Source organism: Atractosteus spatula, chromosome 13, assembly GCF_055471065.1.
Source record: "Atractosteus spatula isolate fAtrSpa1 chromosome 13, fAtrSpa1.hap1, whole genome shotgun sequence".
In the NCBI taxonomy this organism is placed as follows: Eukaryota; Metazoa; Chordata; class Actinopteri; order Semionotiformes; family Lepisosteidae; genus Atractosteus; species Atractosteus spatula.
The window spans coordinates 6,309,384-6,324,705 of NC_142718.1; the positions used below are offsets into that span (position 1 = coordinate 6,309,384).

Genomic DNA, 15,322 nt, shown 5'->3' on the forward strand with positions numbered 1-15,322 from the left:
ATGTGCTGTAACATTACTGTAGTATGGACTTTATATATATATATGTGATATGGTCAAATATTAGAGTGAAATATTATGGTATACACTGCAAGGTGTACTGTAATACTATACTGTAGAGGTACAATGGTACTTACCATTAGTACCAATATAGTATCTACTATATACGTTCAGTAGTCTAATATTATATAAATACATTACACAAGTTACCACCACCACCAAAGTGCAGCATCCACCTGGATGATGCGACGGCAGCCATAGTGCGCCAGAACGCTCACCACACACCAGCTATCAGTGGGGAGGAGAACAGAGTGATGAAGCCAGTTCAGAGACGGGGATTATTAGGAGGCCAGGATTGATAAAGGCCAATGGGAAATTTTGCCAGGACGCCGGGGTAACACCCCTACTCTTTTCGAGAAACGCCCTGGCATTTTTAATGACCACAGAGAGTCAGGACCTCGGTTTTACGTCTCATCCGAAGGTTCTCATATAGAACGTCTTCTGGTTGTGTGATCTGTGCCTGAAATCTGCTTTCTTCAGCTCATACTATAAATGTTCTACCTGAGACTGTGATGACCAATGCTGAATACCGTGTTCTCTTAAGGACTGGTGTTTAATATAGGCCGGGTCTTGTTATCCTATTGGAAAAATCATCCATCCATTAACTAACCACCTCTTCAAATTCAGGGCTGTGGGGGAGCACGCAGCCTATTCTGCCAAGCAACAAGCACAAGGCAGGGTACACCAGTCAACCACAGGGCAGACAGACACACCAGGGTCAATCTTCCCAGAAGCCATTTAACCTAACAGTATGTCTTTGAACTGTAGGAGGAAAGAAGAGCACCCAGAGGTAGAACTGAGCACAGAGATAGCAGGCCAGGAATTGAACCCCAGCACTGTGAGACTGCAATGCTAACCACTGCACCAAAGTGCATCCCTTAAATACAGTATGTCTGTATAAGAACTTTAAAATAAGAACTGTTGATCAATGCCAATGTGGTAAATTAATAGTATAAATGAATACACTTGTACAGTGTCAAGACTTAGAGCAGTGAGTTTCTCTTTCTTATCATTATACAAAAAACATTCAGCATCAGAAGACTAAAAGAAAACTAAGAAGAGACATTCCCTTAAATAAACGTCCTTGTCTAATGCAACTGACATTTTTGCGTGAGCTGAAGGCTTGATATAACACAACCACGTGTGACGTATTTTCGAAATAAGTATGCCATCAAAACGCTTTGACTGGATAGCCAAAGCACAGTGTCCGTCCATCCAATGTCAAATTTATTTGTGATATATTCACGGGTTTTTTGTATCTGATAAGCAAAAAGGTGCGAGGCGAGACAGGCAAAAGTGTATTGTCGGATCTTTCTTGATGAGCACCCATTACACTGAAACCATTTTAAAACACTCAATGGGCCTTCGGAAAGACTCGGAAAGGTTCGGAAACACTCGAGCGTGCCTCCTCGGTCTCGTCTCCTGTTCCTAACAGCCCTTCCGTTTCCGGTGTGCGGCTCTGCCCCTGCGCGCAGGCGCCTGGAGTGCGCAGTCTCGGAATCCTACACCGCGTGGAGGGTCTCTGCAGAAGCCCGTGGTGGAGGAGCGTGCCGTTCCTAAGTAAAGGAAAAATCTCCGTTCAGAGGCTGGAAAACATCCATAGATGATCGAAGATGTTGGTGTTGTTCGAGACCGCCGCTGGCTATGCAATTTTTAAGGTAAGGAAAAATAAATGGGTGGGGGCTTCAGTAATTTGAACTAAGGAGAGCCAAGGGACCATCTTGTGCTACCGTGTGCGTGTCCTTTTTACCCGCGTTGCCGATATGTTAATTAAAATAAAATTGTTTTAAGAGAAATTAAAATGATCTGGGCATGAATGGTGGTACGCGGTGATCTTGGTTTGGGAAATTGTCTACGAAAAGGTGTATGGGAAGAAGTTTGGAGTGCGGGCCCGTCGCTCTCTGCTACCACGTTGCGTGCAGACTGGCCACATGGGTTACATGTAACTTGGCGGTTGTCCGAGGACTTTAACTTTCATGCTTTCCAAATCTGATTGCTCGATCTTGCAGAAATCTGGAGGAAAACAGCCTGTTGAGACGTTTAGAGACAGAAACTGAAAATCGCAGCCAATAAACCTTTTTTTGAAAGGTTTCAGAATTCTGGGCGCTCGCCGATCGTCCACTTTTTACGTATCCTTAGCGAAACGAAACAGTTTCAGAAACGTATCGTTAGATAGAGGTGTATTGCATTGGAGCAACTTTTGGCTCGGGGTGTTTGAGATCTCAATATGATCTGTAACGCAGGGCATGATTGTGTTTTTTCTTGTTAAACGTTTCTGATGTGACAAGAAATAGACGTTGATTCCAGGGTGAAAAGTATGAAGGAAAATGTAGTTCTGCATGCGACTCTCATTTGCAAAAAATGTTGCACACAAAGCGGGTAAAGAGACGTTCGTTCTGTTGGCTTGACGGGGAATAGGTGCAGCTACATTGGTGAATTTTATTGAACGCTCAATGGGAGTGGGAGTTGATATATCTAACTGTCTTGATGGCATTGTCGAAGTCAAAATCGTTTGCGAATAAGACAACCGAGAAGCATAAGCAGTGTAGCCCAAGATTTGTTTAAAAATGAATTAATCTATAGTGAGTCAGCAGGCGACTTTTTAGTCTCTTTCTAACCCCTCAAACTTTTTTTTTCAGGTTCTCAATGAGAAGAAACTCCAGGAGGTGGACAAATTGTGGGAAGAATTCCAGACTCCAGAAAGAGCAAATAAAATGTAAATACATTTTCATTTGGTGGTGGTCACGTTTTTTCTAAAAACGTTTAAAGGCTTTTCTTTTGCCTTGTAGGTATGTTACGAACCTCTAGGATTGAAATCAACCCTTCTGTATAAATCTTCAACTTCCCAGAAACTAGACTAAGCTTTTATTTAAGTGGAAAACCTACAGTATACATACTTTGGACAGAATTGTATAAAACAAGTCATTTTATTTCATCTGATTGACAGTGTACTGTGTTAGGCTGGTGATGATTCCTGTACAGATTAAACAGTCTACTCTGGATATGTGTTATTTTATAAAGTGTTTTAAATACGCTTAAGTCAGTTCATTTTTTCAGATTGTTTGATCTGAATTTAATCTTTCTTTTGCCAGAGTGAAACTCAAACACTTTGAAAAATTCCAGGATACCACAGAAGCACTGGCAGGTACGATGTTTTTTTGGATTCAGTTTAAGAATTTAGAGGTATCCCAAACAGTCCTGCTCTTCCATGTATGTGGTTCTTCGCGTCTCCTGATGCGAAAAGTTTTTAGTCTTATTGGTTCCTGTGCTTGTACGTGAACGTACAAAAAAGGTTTTTGTGAGAAACTGTTTTTATTCTGTTAGTTTAATACACAGATATTGTCATATCCTTAGTTAGCTCACCACTAACTTTTACAGTTATGTTCTGTGAGAGCCGTTGACAACCACTACTCAAACAAAAAAAGGAAACCTGTAAAAAAAAATGCAGTTAAGGCCTACATGGTAGTTTTTACTTTTGACTCTGCTGTCGATGATGCATTCTGTGTTGCCTGAGTGAAAAACAAATGAGGTCAATTTTCAGTTTTCGTCACTACCACTGAGACAGCAGTGCAGCGGGGGAGTCGATCGCATTCGGGAGATGAACATTGCCTGCTGGCGTTTGTGGGCCACAGGCTTCTCCCTCTGCTCCTTGGTTGTTTGTTTTGGCCGTTGCTGGTCTGCCCGCCGCGCCTAACGCTGTCCAAATCTCTCGCCAGCTGCCACTGCGTTGGTGGAGGGCAAGATCGGGAAGAGCCTGAAGAAGGTCCTGAAGAGGGTTGTGGCGAAGGAAGCCCACGAGCAGCTGGCCATCAGCGATGCCAAACTGGGCGGCGTGATCAAAGTACGACCGCGGCCCTCTGGGCCTTTGCGTAAAGATGACCAGTCGACGTTTTGAAGGTTCCGCGTTTGCGAATGCGGAGGCCCCTTTTTTGTGTGTTCGGTTTCCAGTGGCTTAATGATCCCAAGAATTCTGTCAGCCTGGTAAAAGATTCCCCCCCGGATCACGCAGCTAGGGTGGTGATTCCCAGCTCCTGTGATTGCCATGTGTCAAGGGCTTTTTCCTGCTGTCAATCAAGCAGTTCAGGGTAGCTCTGACACCAGAAAAAAAAAACCTTAGCTGAGCCTTTTCACTGGCTGAGAACCCGCAGGCATTAATAGTTGTGCGCATTCTTAAATATTAAGAAGGAAATCACAGAAAACCTCACGTTGCTTCTTTGATTTCCTTCCTCAATTAAAAACACAGAACCCTCAGTGCTCCCAGCAGCCGTCGGTGTCAGGCTCTTTGTAAGGTTGGCAAGGGTGTTAGATCTTGTTGAGATCGCTTAAACTTGGATGTCCGCCAGGTGTGCTGCACCTGCGTCATTAACACAAATATACCAATAGTGAGGGGGTGAATTACTTTTTACAGGTTGTTGCACTTGAAGCAGTGGGGTAGGAGTGCATTGGTTGGCTTCCCTGTGCCAAAAATTGACTTCAGTTTCTTTTGTTGGTAGTAGACAATATAAGTGTCAGTATGATTTAAAGTTTACATCTTAATCTTGGTGTCTGTATTGGATCAAAGTACTTTGGAGATGCGTTGTGAGACAGTTTGATAGGGTGTATTGGGTGGGGGGGGGGTGTTAAAAGGCAGCCTAGAGGTAAAACAGGATGGCCTCCTGGCGTGTGTGTGTACTAAGATCCCACTCCGCCCCCCCACAGGACAAGCTGAACCTGAGCTGCGTGCACAGCCCAGCCGTGGCGGAGCTTATGAGGGGGATCCGGAACCAGATGGAGGGGCTGATCACCGGCCTGCCCCCCAGGGAGATGAGTGCTATGGCCTTGGGGCTGGCTCACAGGTGGGTGGAGCTCCCCAGGACAGCGGGGGATAGGGTGGGGGCGCGAATCAAACCCTTTCTGGCTGAGCGGGGCTGCGCTGTCAGTGATTACATTCTGCTGGCTGAAATGCTTCGTGAAGAATCTCGTCAGAATTCGTCACTACCACTGAGACGGCAAGCCCCGATCGCATGGGTAATGCAGAGTTGTCATTCTGCAGTGTTAGGTTTTCGATATTAAACGTCATGATGTGACCTGCCTAATTCCAGAATTCCAGAATCGGTTGTCAGTCTTGGAAGAGGTTTGTCGCCGGCGGTTCTGTGCTCAGATTGTCTTGTGGTTGGTTTTTTTTTCCCCCAGCCTGTCTCGGTACAAGCTGAAGTTCAGCCCAGATAAAGTGGATACCATGATCGTCCAAGCTATCTGTAAGTAACATTTAAGATATAAAAAATGTTTGTAAAGTACCCAACGTTCAACTGTTCTCCCGCAATTTCTGTATTTTACATAGGTTCCTAACTGCAAATATATAAATGTGCTTTGCTTTAAAGATCTCATTGGTAATCCTCCAATTTTAAGAACATGGGATATGTTACAAATAAGAGGAGGCTGTATATAAAAGGTGCCTCCTGTTCTTAGTTTTAAAATCACTTCCGCTTTGTTTTCATTTGTGCCCTCAACATTTCCCTGCTGGTTCTGACCAGGTCCACTTGGACGACTTTGGCAGTGCCTTTAAGGGTTTTAAGAATTGAATCGGGTCTTTTTGTAGCTTTCTATTTTCAGGATTGAAGAGGTTTTTAGTGTGTCAGTGTTGTATTTCAGCTAATATTCCTAGCTAATAAGACCTAGCTAGTATTCTAATAGTTTTTAGTCATGTCTTTTGAAACCAGTATGTTCCAGAGCACATCTTTGTTACTAAATTGCTTTAGAAAACCACATTGAATCCAGGGGAGGTGTGACCTCGCGCACTGGTTTGGAGAATGAAGATGAAAGCTGATATTTTGGATGTACATTTGGATTTGTTTGATACACCCGTTCAACCGGTTCTTCTCGAGACCTGACTTTTGGTCTCTTAATTCAAACAGCTCTGCTTGACGATTTGGACAAGGAGCTGAACAATTACATCATGCGATGCAGAGAGTGGTACGGCTGGCACTTCCCTGAACTGGGGAAAATCATCACGGATAACCTGGCGTACTGTAAGGCTATCCGAAAGATAGGTAGGTCATGCGGGACTTGTCTGACGGTGTCAGTGGTTTGACATTAGAAATGTGGAAAATACTTAGATGTGCAGTGATTAATGTTCTGTGCAACAATTTAAAAACAAAAAGCAGTGAGCACTGTTGATCATCCCTTAATATTTTAACAGGTAGTTAAAAGCAAAAAGAAAAAAATTGCCCCGAAAAGAAAATAGTGACGTGTATCATTATAAAGCTAAAGCTGGAGCATATTGACCAGTATTTTTATGGCCAGTTTTTAAAACGGTCAGGGTGAATATTTGTAACGAATGGTGCGGTTTACTGCATCTACCTCCCACATTTGCAAAGTGCATGGGTTAAGTGTTTCACCTCATTTGTGAGGAATAATGGTTTATTTCTCTGGCAATAACAGAAAAGTTTTCCATGTCTTCCTTTCACACTAGCTGCCTGTCAGGCTTGTCTTCTGTTCTACTGTTGTACAGAAAAGGCAATCTGAGTTGTTTGTAGCTTCCTCTGTACGTTACAGAGCAACAAGTGATCTTGGCAGAAGCAAAGAGGGAGTTACAATATGTGTTGAAGCAGTAATGTCTCAGTGCTTTGCCCAGTTACCCAACTGATAGAGCATCTGAAGGCTGCAAGATAGATATCTTAAGTCCTTCTTACAGTCGGGTCCTTATAACTTACATGTAGTGTACGTGCTTGGTTTCAGGAGCTCGCACGAACGTGGCGAGCACAGATCTTTCCGATATCCTGCCAGAAGAGGTGGAGGGCGAAGTGAAAACGGCTGCCGAGATCTCCATGGGCACTGAGGTTTCCGAAGAAGACATCGCCAACATCTCGCACTTGTGTGACCAGGTACGCATAACAGAATAGATGGGAAACTTATAGCGAAGGGTCAGGCAAGGTACTTTTTTGATTCAGATGGTTATAACGGAGGTTATGAAAGGTTTTAGGTGGTGTGTAAAGAAGCGTCTTGCTCTAACTTCAACTCCTCTTAGCCTCTGGTGTTGTTGGCTTGCTAGGGGTGGTGGTATATATGGTAAATCCAAATACTGCAGTGATCTATCTGTATCTGTTTTCATTGATCATATGGGACAGCAGTGATGAGGAAGACTAAAAGTCGTCTCCCTGAATTACCTGTGTAGGCTTTTAAGTCACTACCTCTTCTGAGCTGTAACATGATCATTTATTGTATTTCACATGAGCTTTTTAAAGCTTGCTTTCAACTTGATCCCCAAGCGGATATTGCAATCATTTGTGTTTTTTTGGGGTGTTATGAAATGTACTGCAGCCGTTTTAGAGTGCTCGAAGCCGTGAATATGAAGGAATGGTGTTTTCCCCAGGTCATCGAGATCTCAGAGTACCGAGCGCAGCTGTATGACTACCTGAAGAACAGAATGATGGCCATAGCACCCAATCTCACTGTCATGGTGGGAGAGCTCGTGGGGGCGAGACTTATCTCACACGCCGGTGAGTTTGCACAGCAGCAACAGGCTCTAATTTGCAGGCAAGGCTTCGTAGTTCTTTTCAAGAGCTGAAGTGGAGGCCATCTCACATCTAATTGCTTTACGCAGTTGGGTGACTGCTGCTTGCATAATATAGGCAAGTAGTATGTACTGTAGTGTTTTTTAAAAAATATCTAGTCTAGATGTATAAATTCTACAGATGTGTAGAAAACAGTGTTTTATATATGGAAAAAACACTGCAGTTCAGAATATCACCTAAATTTGATCAAAGAGAACAGCGGTGATGATGATGACTTATTGTCACTTCCCTGAATCACAAATGTGGGTTTTAAGTCACTACCTCATCTGAGCTGTTCCCTGATCCTTGCCTGAAAACTTGCTAGTAGGTCTCTTTTTGTGCAATTTTAAAGTGTTCACAGAGATCTTTCCGCTGAAGTGCACGTGATGAAATTTTAAAACCGGTTCTGTGGGTTACAGTTGCAGTGGTGGTGAAATGCTGTACTTCTAAGTACTTCATCCACCAGAGCGTGATCTAGGAACGAGGGAATTTTATAAAGAAAGGTGCATCTTCGCAAAAACCTGACACCCCTATAATTTAAATATAAGTTCAGTTGAGATTGAGATTCTTATATTCTAAATGGTGGATTTGCAAGCCATAGTTACTACATTTTAACGTTTAGTATTTTTTTCCTCCCAAAGAATCCCAAAGTTCTTCACATCCACCACTGAACTGCAACACCTACTTAGGGAGATTGTGCAAGTCCAGAGTGGACTTGAGACAGGACGTCAGGGTTAACACCCCTACAACTTCTGAACAATGCCATGGGATCTTTAACTATGAATATGAAGTGGTCAGCACTTTGGTTTTGGTTCTGACCCAGTGGGAAGAGTGCCAATGATGGATCAACACCATCTTTCGCTACCTGCTTTCTTTAGAGATCACTAATGGAGGTGTAGATGAGGCTCAGCCTTGCTTAGCTTCTTAACACCTAGGCTGTTATTGGACTGCAAGGTGGCAACACTTCTGCATTGTAAGTGTGACGATGCTGATAAATCACTTAATTGTAAAATGTCTGTGTTCTCCTTACAGGATCTCTGTTAAATTTAGCTAAACACCCAGCCTCCACGGTTCAGATCCTTGGAGCAGAGAAAGCTCTGTTCAGGGCTTTGAAGACCAGACGGGATACCCCTAAGTACGGACTGATCTACCATGCATCATTAGTAGGACAGACTACACCAAAGAACAAGGGCAAGGTGAGATTGTGGTGAGTGGGAGAACCAGTTCTGCATGAGCAAATCTGTCAGTAGCCTGACAGTCTGGTGAAGCTGGGAGCTGAATGTTGGGCTTGTTCTCTCTGCAGATCTCCAGGATGCTGGCGGCCAAAGCTGCTCTGGCAATTCGATACGACGCCCTAGGAGACGACACCAACGCAGAAATGGGAACTGAAAACCGAGCCAAGCTGGAGGCCAGGTTACGACATCTAGAGGACCGAGGAGTAAGTATGAGTTAGACCTCGGATAGTTGTGATTTAAGGTTCCTCTTTTACTGAAGTTATACAGTTCAAGCTACAAGTCTATAATTGGAGTGCAAGGAGATGCAAAGAGATCCGTGTGCGTTCCATAACAGGAGTGAGTGGGATACAGTGTTTCAGGATGCATTTGAGAACCAGAGGAAAGCAACTTTGAGCGGCTAACCGAATCTGAACTGTTCCTCGTAATGAGAAGTTTTCGTAAAATTCTAGCACGCAGCGTTTTGGGTTATGGATTTTTTCATTTGTATCGATCAACTGTGATTTATCAATACGATCAATTCATTCATATTAACCGAGACTGCCCCTTGAGGCCTTATCAGGTATTAGACATTTAACCGGGTTGGCTTGACAATGGGATAGTAGACCTTTCAAGAAAATTTGCTGTGGGAAGTCCAGAGTGAAAGAACCTGACTAGGCACCCCAAATTAATTCTAAAATAATAATAATAGCTTACACTTATATAGTGCTTCTCTGGACATTCCACTCAAAGCACTTTACAGGTAATAGGGACTCCCCTCCACCACCACCAATGTGCAGCCCCACCTGGATGATGCAACAGCCTATTAGCGGGGAGGGGAACAGAATCATGAAGCCAATTCATAGATGGGGATTATTAGGAGGCCATGATTGGTAAGGGCCAATGGGACATTTGGCTACACCCCTGTTCTTTTCGAGAAACGCCCTGGGATTTTTAATGACCACAGAGGGTCAGGACCTCCGTTTTACATCTAATCCGAAAGAAGGTGCCCGTTTACAGTATACAATACTTTGTGGATGAGAAGCCCTGGCTAAGTTACAGTTCAGGCTTTTGTAATTTAGCCTTTCCTCATTTCTCAACGTTATGAGCCACTGAGGCATGTTTGGATCCATTTCTTGCGGTGCGAAGTTCCCTTCCTCTTTTGAAGCTATGTGGGTTAAAAAAAGGTCTCGCTCGTGCCCAAGTGTTCTGTATAGACCAAGATCGGTACAGTGTTCCCTTTGTCTCTCTCTCCCCAGATCAGAAAAATAAGTGGCACAGGAAAGGCCTTGGCAAGGGCGGAGAAGTACCAGCACAAGAGGTGAGCTTTCCTGTGCTCCCTCATCCATCTGGAAACACCTCATGCCAAGTTCATGTCCCCCCCTGCTATCTTTATAGTCCACGTCAGTCCCTTTAGCCATAACGTAACCAGCTTTGACTTTGTAACACTTTGAAGTGTTTTGAAGACCATAGCTAGTTGGAAGTGTCTGCTTTTTTAAACTTTTTCTTGGATGTTGACAGCCAGGCAGGCCTGTTTTTCCACAAATGTGGCAGTAGAAACTTAAGTTAATCCCCCCCCCCATCCTCTGTTTTTGTGAAACTGGGGTAAAGGGAAGGGGTTGATTTCAGACTTAACAAGCTGTGGCACTTACATTTAAACCAATCCCAGATTGGACCTAACTCTAGAGGAGACGGGGGGGTTTGTGTAGCGTCGGCTGTCTTCCTTGGGAACAAAGCACGCCCTTCTCAAAAGCTTGGATCTTGATGTTTCGCTGTGAAAATGTCTCGGCAGCGAGGTGAAGTTCTACGACCCCTCCGGCGACTCCACTCTGCCCTCTGTCTCGAAGAAAAGGAAATTCAAGGAAGAGGAGGAAGAAGAGGCTGGAGAAGTCAAAGCAAAGAAAGCTAAAGAAAGCGTGTTAGAAGGTCAGTACATGGATTTGTAAGAATTTTTCCCCTATCCTTTATAAATATGTTCTGCAGTATTGCCTCATGAACAGATTCTCCATTGTATTATTGTATGCCTTTGATTTTAGACCATACCATATACATTAAAATGTACAGTTTCAGTTAAAAGTGACATTTTATTGCATGCCTTGCCAGTCTTAGTCCTTGTCACTCGGCTAATTTATTAATCAAATCTTTCATGAGCCAGAAGTGAACCTGACAGAAGTCATAACGATGATAATGACGCGTGTATAATTGCTTCTTCGACACAAGCAGTCAATCGAATTGACTAGCCGACCTGTTAAAGCTGTAGTGCGAAGGAGCTCACCAGCCTGAGTCCAGGCTCTAAACTGAGGCATTGATGGTTGTGTTTTGTGCGAAACAGAGGCAGTGGAGACCGAAGTGAGTGAACCGCCCAAGAAGAAGAAGAAAAAGGAGAAGAAGAAGCAGCAGGAGGAGGAGGAGGAGGCAGCAGAGGAAGAGCCTTCCACCAGCATGGCCGTCAAAGAGGTAGGGGCCTGGGGTGACCAGACGCCCAATTACGTCTGCGGTCTGGGGATTTGGGTTGAAAAGACCGAGACCCTGTGATTTTTAGTTAACCTGCCATTGTGACTGAAACATTAGTCTCTCTGGTGTGCATCTTTTTCACTCATCAATCTTGAGTCTACGAAGTTCTGAGTGTTTGAGTCATCCAGATCTCCATTATCATACAGAAAGTTACCAACCAGACAAGTCCTTTCTGCCTTTCGGCCTGTTTGGTGGTATGATTTGACAGCGCATTGGCACGGTTCAGATTAATTTGGAGACTGTACAGCTGAAGCAACCAGACTAGAACCAAAGCCACTTTATTTTTTTGTTGTTGTTTTGAATTTGTGTTTTGAATGGATAGCTTGGTAGATAAAAAATGCTAAAGGAGGGAAAAAAAACATTTGGAGGGTTTATGAAACTTGAAACTGAGATTGGTGAGATTTGGTGGGCTAACTTAAACCTTTCCCCATTTGTTTAGACGACAGAAAAGAAGAAGAAGAAAAAGAAGAAAGTCAAGGAGGAAGAGGAAGACTGATAAACTGCACATTTATTTTTTAATCCGTTTTTTTTTCCTTTATCGTGAAACTGCAAGTACTGTACAAGCTTTTTTTGACTCACGGATGGTGTGCAGGAAAGAACATTGACAAAGAATAACGCACAGTGATTTTCCCCATCCAGTAATTCATTCTTGTTTTTACGCGTGTACGGAGACCAAAATCTGGAAATGTTACTCTGCGTAAAAAAAAAAAGCAGCTTACTCTTCAGTTCATGAATCAAATCTGACACAAGAGTAAGGACGTTTCCATGATGGAATAAGCAGTATAGCCACCGTGCTTTAGAAAGATTGGTGGTAACAATCCGGAGTGTGCAGCTAGCAGGGTCTGGAGGATTTGTGCAGGCTGGCTGTGTGTCAGTGGTCTCAGGTTGGCTGATCTGCCAGTGATTTATCATTATCATTGTAGGGTGTTAACAGTGAGAACCCGTCTTCTGTTTTAGGCCTCATCTGTTATAGGCTTGCAGTTCTAAAACAGTTGGGTAGCTGAGGAGTGCACGTCTTGGCAGATACCTGTGAAGTTCTTGATCTGTCACTAGCTGTTGTCCCCAAGTTAAATTCCTGCAGTGAAGTGCAATTTGTGATTTGTAAAAAAAGGCCCTCAAGATGAGAATGTAAAATGTTCCCAGATCTTTTTGCATTTCTTTAATGCATTAAATATTTTACAATATTTGTGATCCAGTGCTTATTTTTCTTCCTTATGGTGTAAAATGTATTGTTGCAAAGTTAGTTACTCCTCTGTAATCTTGCCTTTGTCAAAAAACAGATGACACCAGGCTTGCAGACTGTCAGAAGAAAGTCTTGATTAGTCAAGAGGCTGGTCTGCATTTGTCATATGTGGAAACGATAAAGATGCAGTCAACACTTCCTTAATCAGTATCTGTTGGTGAGATCTGACATTGAGCAAGAGCTCGTAAATTATATATAAAAATGTACATGCTATATTCCTGCAAATATTCTTGCAGCTGAAGTGTGAAAAACATTCAATGGGCCAATCCATATTGGGAAGGTATTGTAAAAAAATAGGTAAGTCACATTTTATGAAGAGAGGTTGTTGCTCGTCCTCACCTGTGACCTGAACTGGAGCACATAGCCACTAGCACCTGTGGAGCAGAGCTGATTTAATACAGTATGGAAGCCTCTTCAAGGAACTTCAGCTGTTGCAAATTTGTACCTTGTGTATATGCATCGCTGAATGAGTACATTAAATGGACGAGTACCGAGATATCCTGGACATCTTTTTTTATTAATTATAGCAGTAGTCATTTTCCACCTGCAAACCTTTTTGATAGTCTACAAAATTCAGCAATGTATTGCCGAAGGCACTTGCTGTAGGTCCGATGTCGCTCAAGTAATTTTGTCCAATATGCAAAATTTCATGTTTTACGAAATACATGGTGTGACAAAGTTATTAGAGTAAATATTTGAAGCCATACCCATTTGATCGTTTGAAATTGATCTTTGTGGTAATAGCTCATATGGCCTTATAGTCAATCACATCACTTCAAATTGGAAGAGTTGCTCTGCTGAAAACAACTGTAGTTACAGTTAAGGGTTTTATTGCTATTCTGAACCGTCTTTCTCTCTGACCTTGTGATAGGCTGGTCTCCTCTCCAGGAGTAGGGTAGTGTGGTCTTAGTCCTTCCTTCTGCTGGATTCTTCTGGGATAAACTGGTTTGCCACGGCCTACATCATGATTAGCATTTTTCTGACAATGGATTATTCATTTGTACCAGACACGTTAAGGGTCCCTTTTTAAAAAAAACCAAAAGGCTTAGATTTAACTTTGATTTGGGCTTCACCCCATCTAGGCTCTACTGTCTCCTTTCTTGATATCTTGTGACAAAGTCCAATTAAGGACAAATAATCCAGTGACTGTTGTCGCATGCATGACCTCCATTGAGCCCCTGATATCACCCACATCTGAGACTGAAGTCACACTGCTGCTCTGTGAAATCATGGATTTCTCCCACAAGCTAATGCCTATAGATATTAATCTTTTTGTCCCTTGATGAAGGAAATCTTGAGCAGCAAAACCATTTTGGATGTCACTGTTTAAAATGGAATGATGAACGTGATAAGAACAGTCACTTTACACTGACATATCCCATCTAAAAACAATTCTGTACATCCGTCAGGTTACAGACGCCAGACTGGGATTAATACACTTATTTCCTCTTCAGCTGCACCTGTATTACAGTCTTGTACCGACGGTCTGACTGCTACATCTCCAATCACAGAACAAGGCACTGACGGGTCGAAGACACATCAGTGTATTGTCAGTCCCCGAAGTGCTATCACCAGTAAACACTTTGTGGTTTAAGGCCCTCTTCCCTTATTTCTATAAATGTCTTCTATACATATCAATTGAGAACCTGTACTTGTTAATCAACGAGGGTTTCTAGTTAAAGATCTCTCTCCAAAACGTGTGCTGTGAACACACAATTATGACCAAAGGAGTATTCTGATCAGCTATGAAACCAGATAATCTTGGGTGTTTTTCCAATTGTGCACTGCCTCTTGGCACATCCTAGCCTTAAAGACATAGTCCAGAGACACAAAACAAGAGTCTCTCTGAGCAGAGGCCTTTGTCCAATGAGCTACTCAAGCAGCTCCACAGGAGACACATTTCAGCTTGATTTTTTTATCGAAGTCCCATTTTCCTGTTTTGTCTTCTGTAAATTGGACAATCTCACCAGTGTGGAGTGGCTTACTTTGAACGATATAGAGGTCTTCTGACTTTTTGATTTACAGGATGCTGGCCTGTTGGCCTTTCCTAATTGCTTGACTAATTTCCTCAGCTGATGAAATCTGTTTATTTACCACATACTGAGCTCTTTTAGCGATAAGCTGCATCATACAGAGGGCAGCAATGTTGTTACCTTGTAGCTTAACACCACCAGATCTCGGCAATTACGCAAGGCTGGTCCTGGTCAGGACTAGGATGGAAGACCTCTGATGAAACTCGTGTTGCTGCTGTAATTGATGCTGGTGGCTCTCTTCCCTGCATATGAGAATTTCTAATCCGATCACCCAGTGGGTTGACTGTGATGTTTGAAGTGCCACTCTATGGATGAGATGATAAGCTGAGGCCCTGACTACTTGGTAATTAAAGCCAACGGCTCTGTTCATAAGGGTAGGAGTGTCAACCCCACTGTTCTGGATGAATGCCATCCTGGCCTTGCTGTCAGGCCTTTCTACAGTTAATGCCCTGAGAAGCAGCTTCTCATTTCTCCATTTGACCTGCTCTGTAATGGGCTTACTTGCTCAAAATGGCTACCACCCATTACCTGGTGATGAATGAAGTGGGCTCCCTTCAATATTTAAAGGTCCTTTGTGATAAAAGCTCTATATAAAGTCAAGGCATTATTATTAAATGCAGTCTGTTTATCAGCTGTGTCTAACTGCATTCAATTTTATTTTTGTGTATAGTTTCCAAGTCAACCCCAAACAGTTTTCTTTCCTCTTGAAAGGACTGGTCTTTCACAGAAATG

The 15,322-nt window shown here is 43.0% G+C and overlaps 1 protein-coding gene and 2 non-coding genes across 3 annotated transcripts; all 3 read left to right on the forward strand.

Moving 5' to 3' along the window:
• The first annotated feature begins 1,518 nt into the window (after positions 1 to 1,518).
• On the forward strand, positions 1,519 to 12,496 carry nop58 (NOP58 ribonucleoprotein homolog (yeast)). The gene is made up of 15 exons (XM_088931233.1): positions 1,519 to 1,715; positions 2,697 to 2,773; positions 3,150 to 3,202; positions 3,774 to 3,898; positions 4,756 to 4,892; positions 5,230 to 5,294; positions 5,952 to 6,086; positions 6,775 to 6,920; positions 7,409 to 7,535; positions 8,622 to 8,785; positions 8,893 to 9,027; positions 10,060 to 10,121; positions 10,593 to 10,726; positions 11,133 to 11,257; positions 11,754 to 12,496. The coding sequence occupies exons 1-15, from the start codon at positions 1,671 to 1,673 to the stop codon at positions 11,808 to 11,810; spliced, it is 1,587 nt and encodes a 528-aa protein (XP_088787359.1). The 5' UTR covers positions 1,519 to 1,670; the 3' UTR covers positions 11,811 to 12,496.
• On the forward strand, positions 3,535 to 3,629 carry LOC148821705 (small nucleolar RNA SNORD70). Its single transcript, XR_016094090.1, has one exon. It is a non-coding gene; the product is annotated as a small nucleolar RNA SNORD70 (small nucleolar RNA).
• On the forward strand, positions 7,804 to 7,887 carry LOC148821706 (small nucleolar RNA SNORD11B). Its single transcript, XR_016094092.1, has one exon. It is a non-coding gene; the product is annotated as a small nucleolar RNA SNORD11B (small nucleolar RNA).
• Positions 12,497 to 15,322: the final 2,826 nt, after the last annotated feature.

What these genes read in the sequence shown, in the direction of transcription:
- nop58 (XM_088931233.1), top strand. Translation starts at nt 1,671, where the DNA reads ATGTTGGTGTTGTTCGAGACCGCCGCTGGCTATGCAATTTTTAAG. An exon ending in GCCTTGGGGCTGGCTCACAG is followed by an intron (nt 4,893 to 5,229) that starts GTGGGTGGAGCT and finishes TTTTTCCCCCAG; the next exon opens with CCTGTCTCGGTACAAGCTGA. An exon ending in GAGAAGTACCAGCACAAGAG is followed by an intron (nt 10,122 to 10,592) that starts GTGAGCTTTCCT and finishes ATGTCTCGGCAG; the next exon opens with CGAGGTGAAGTTCTACGACC.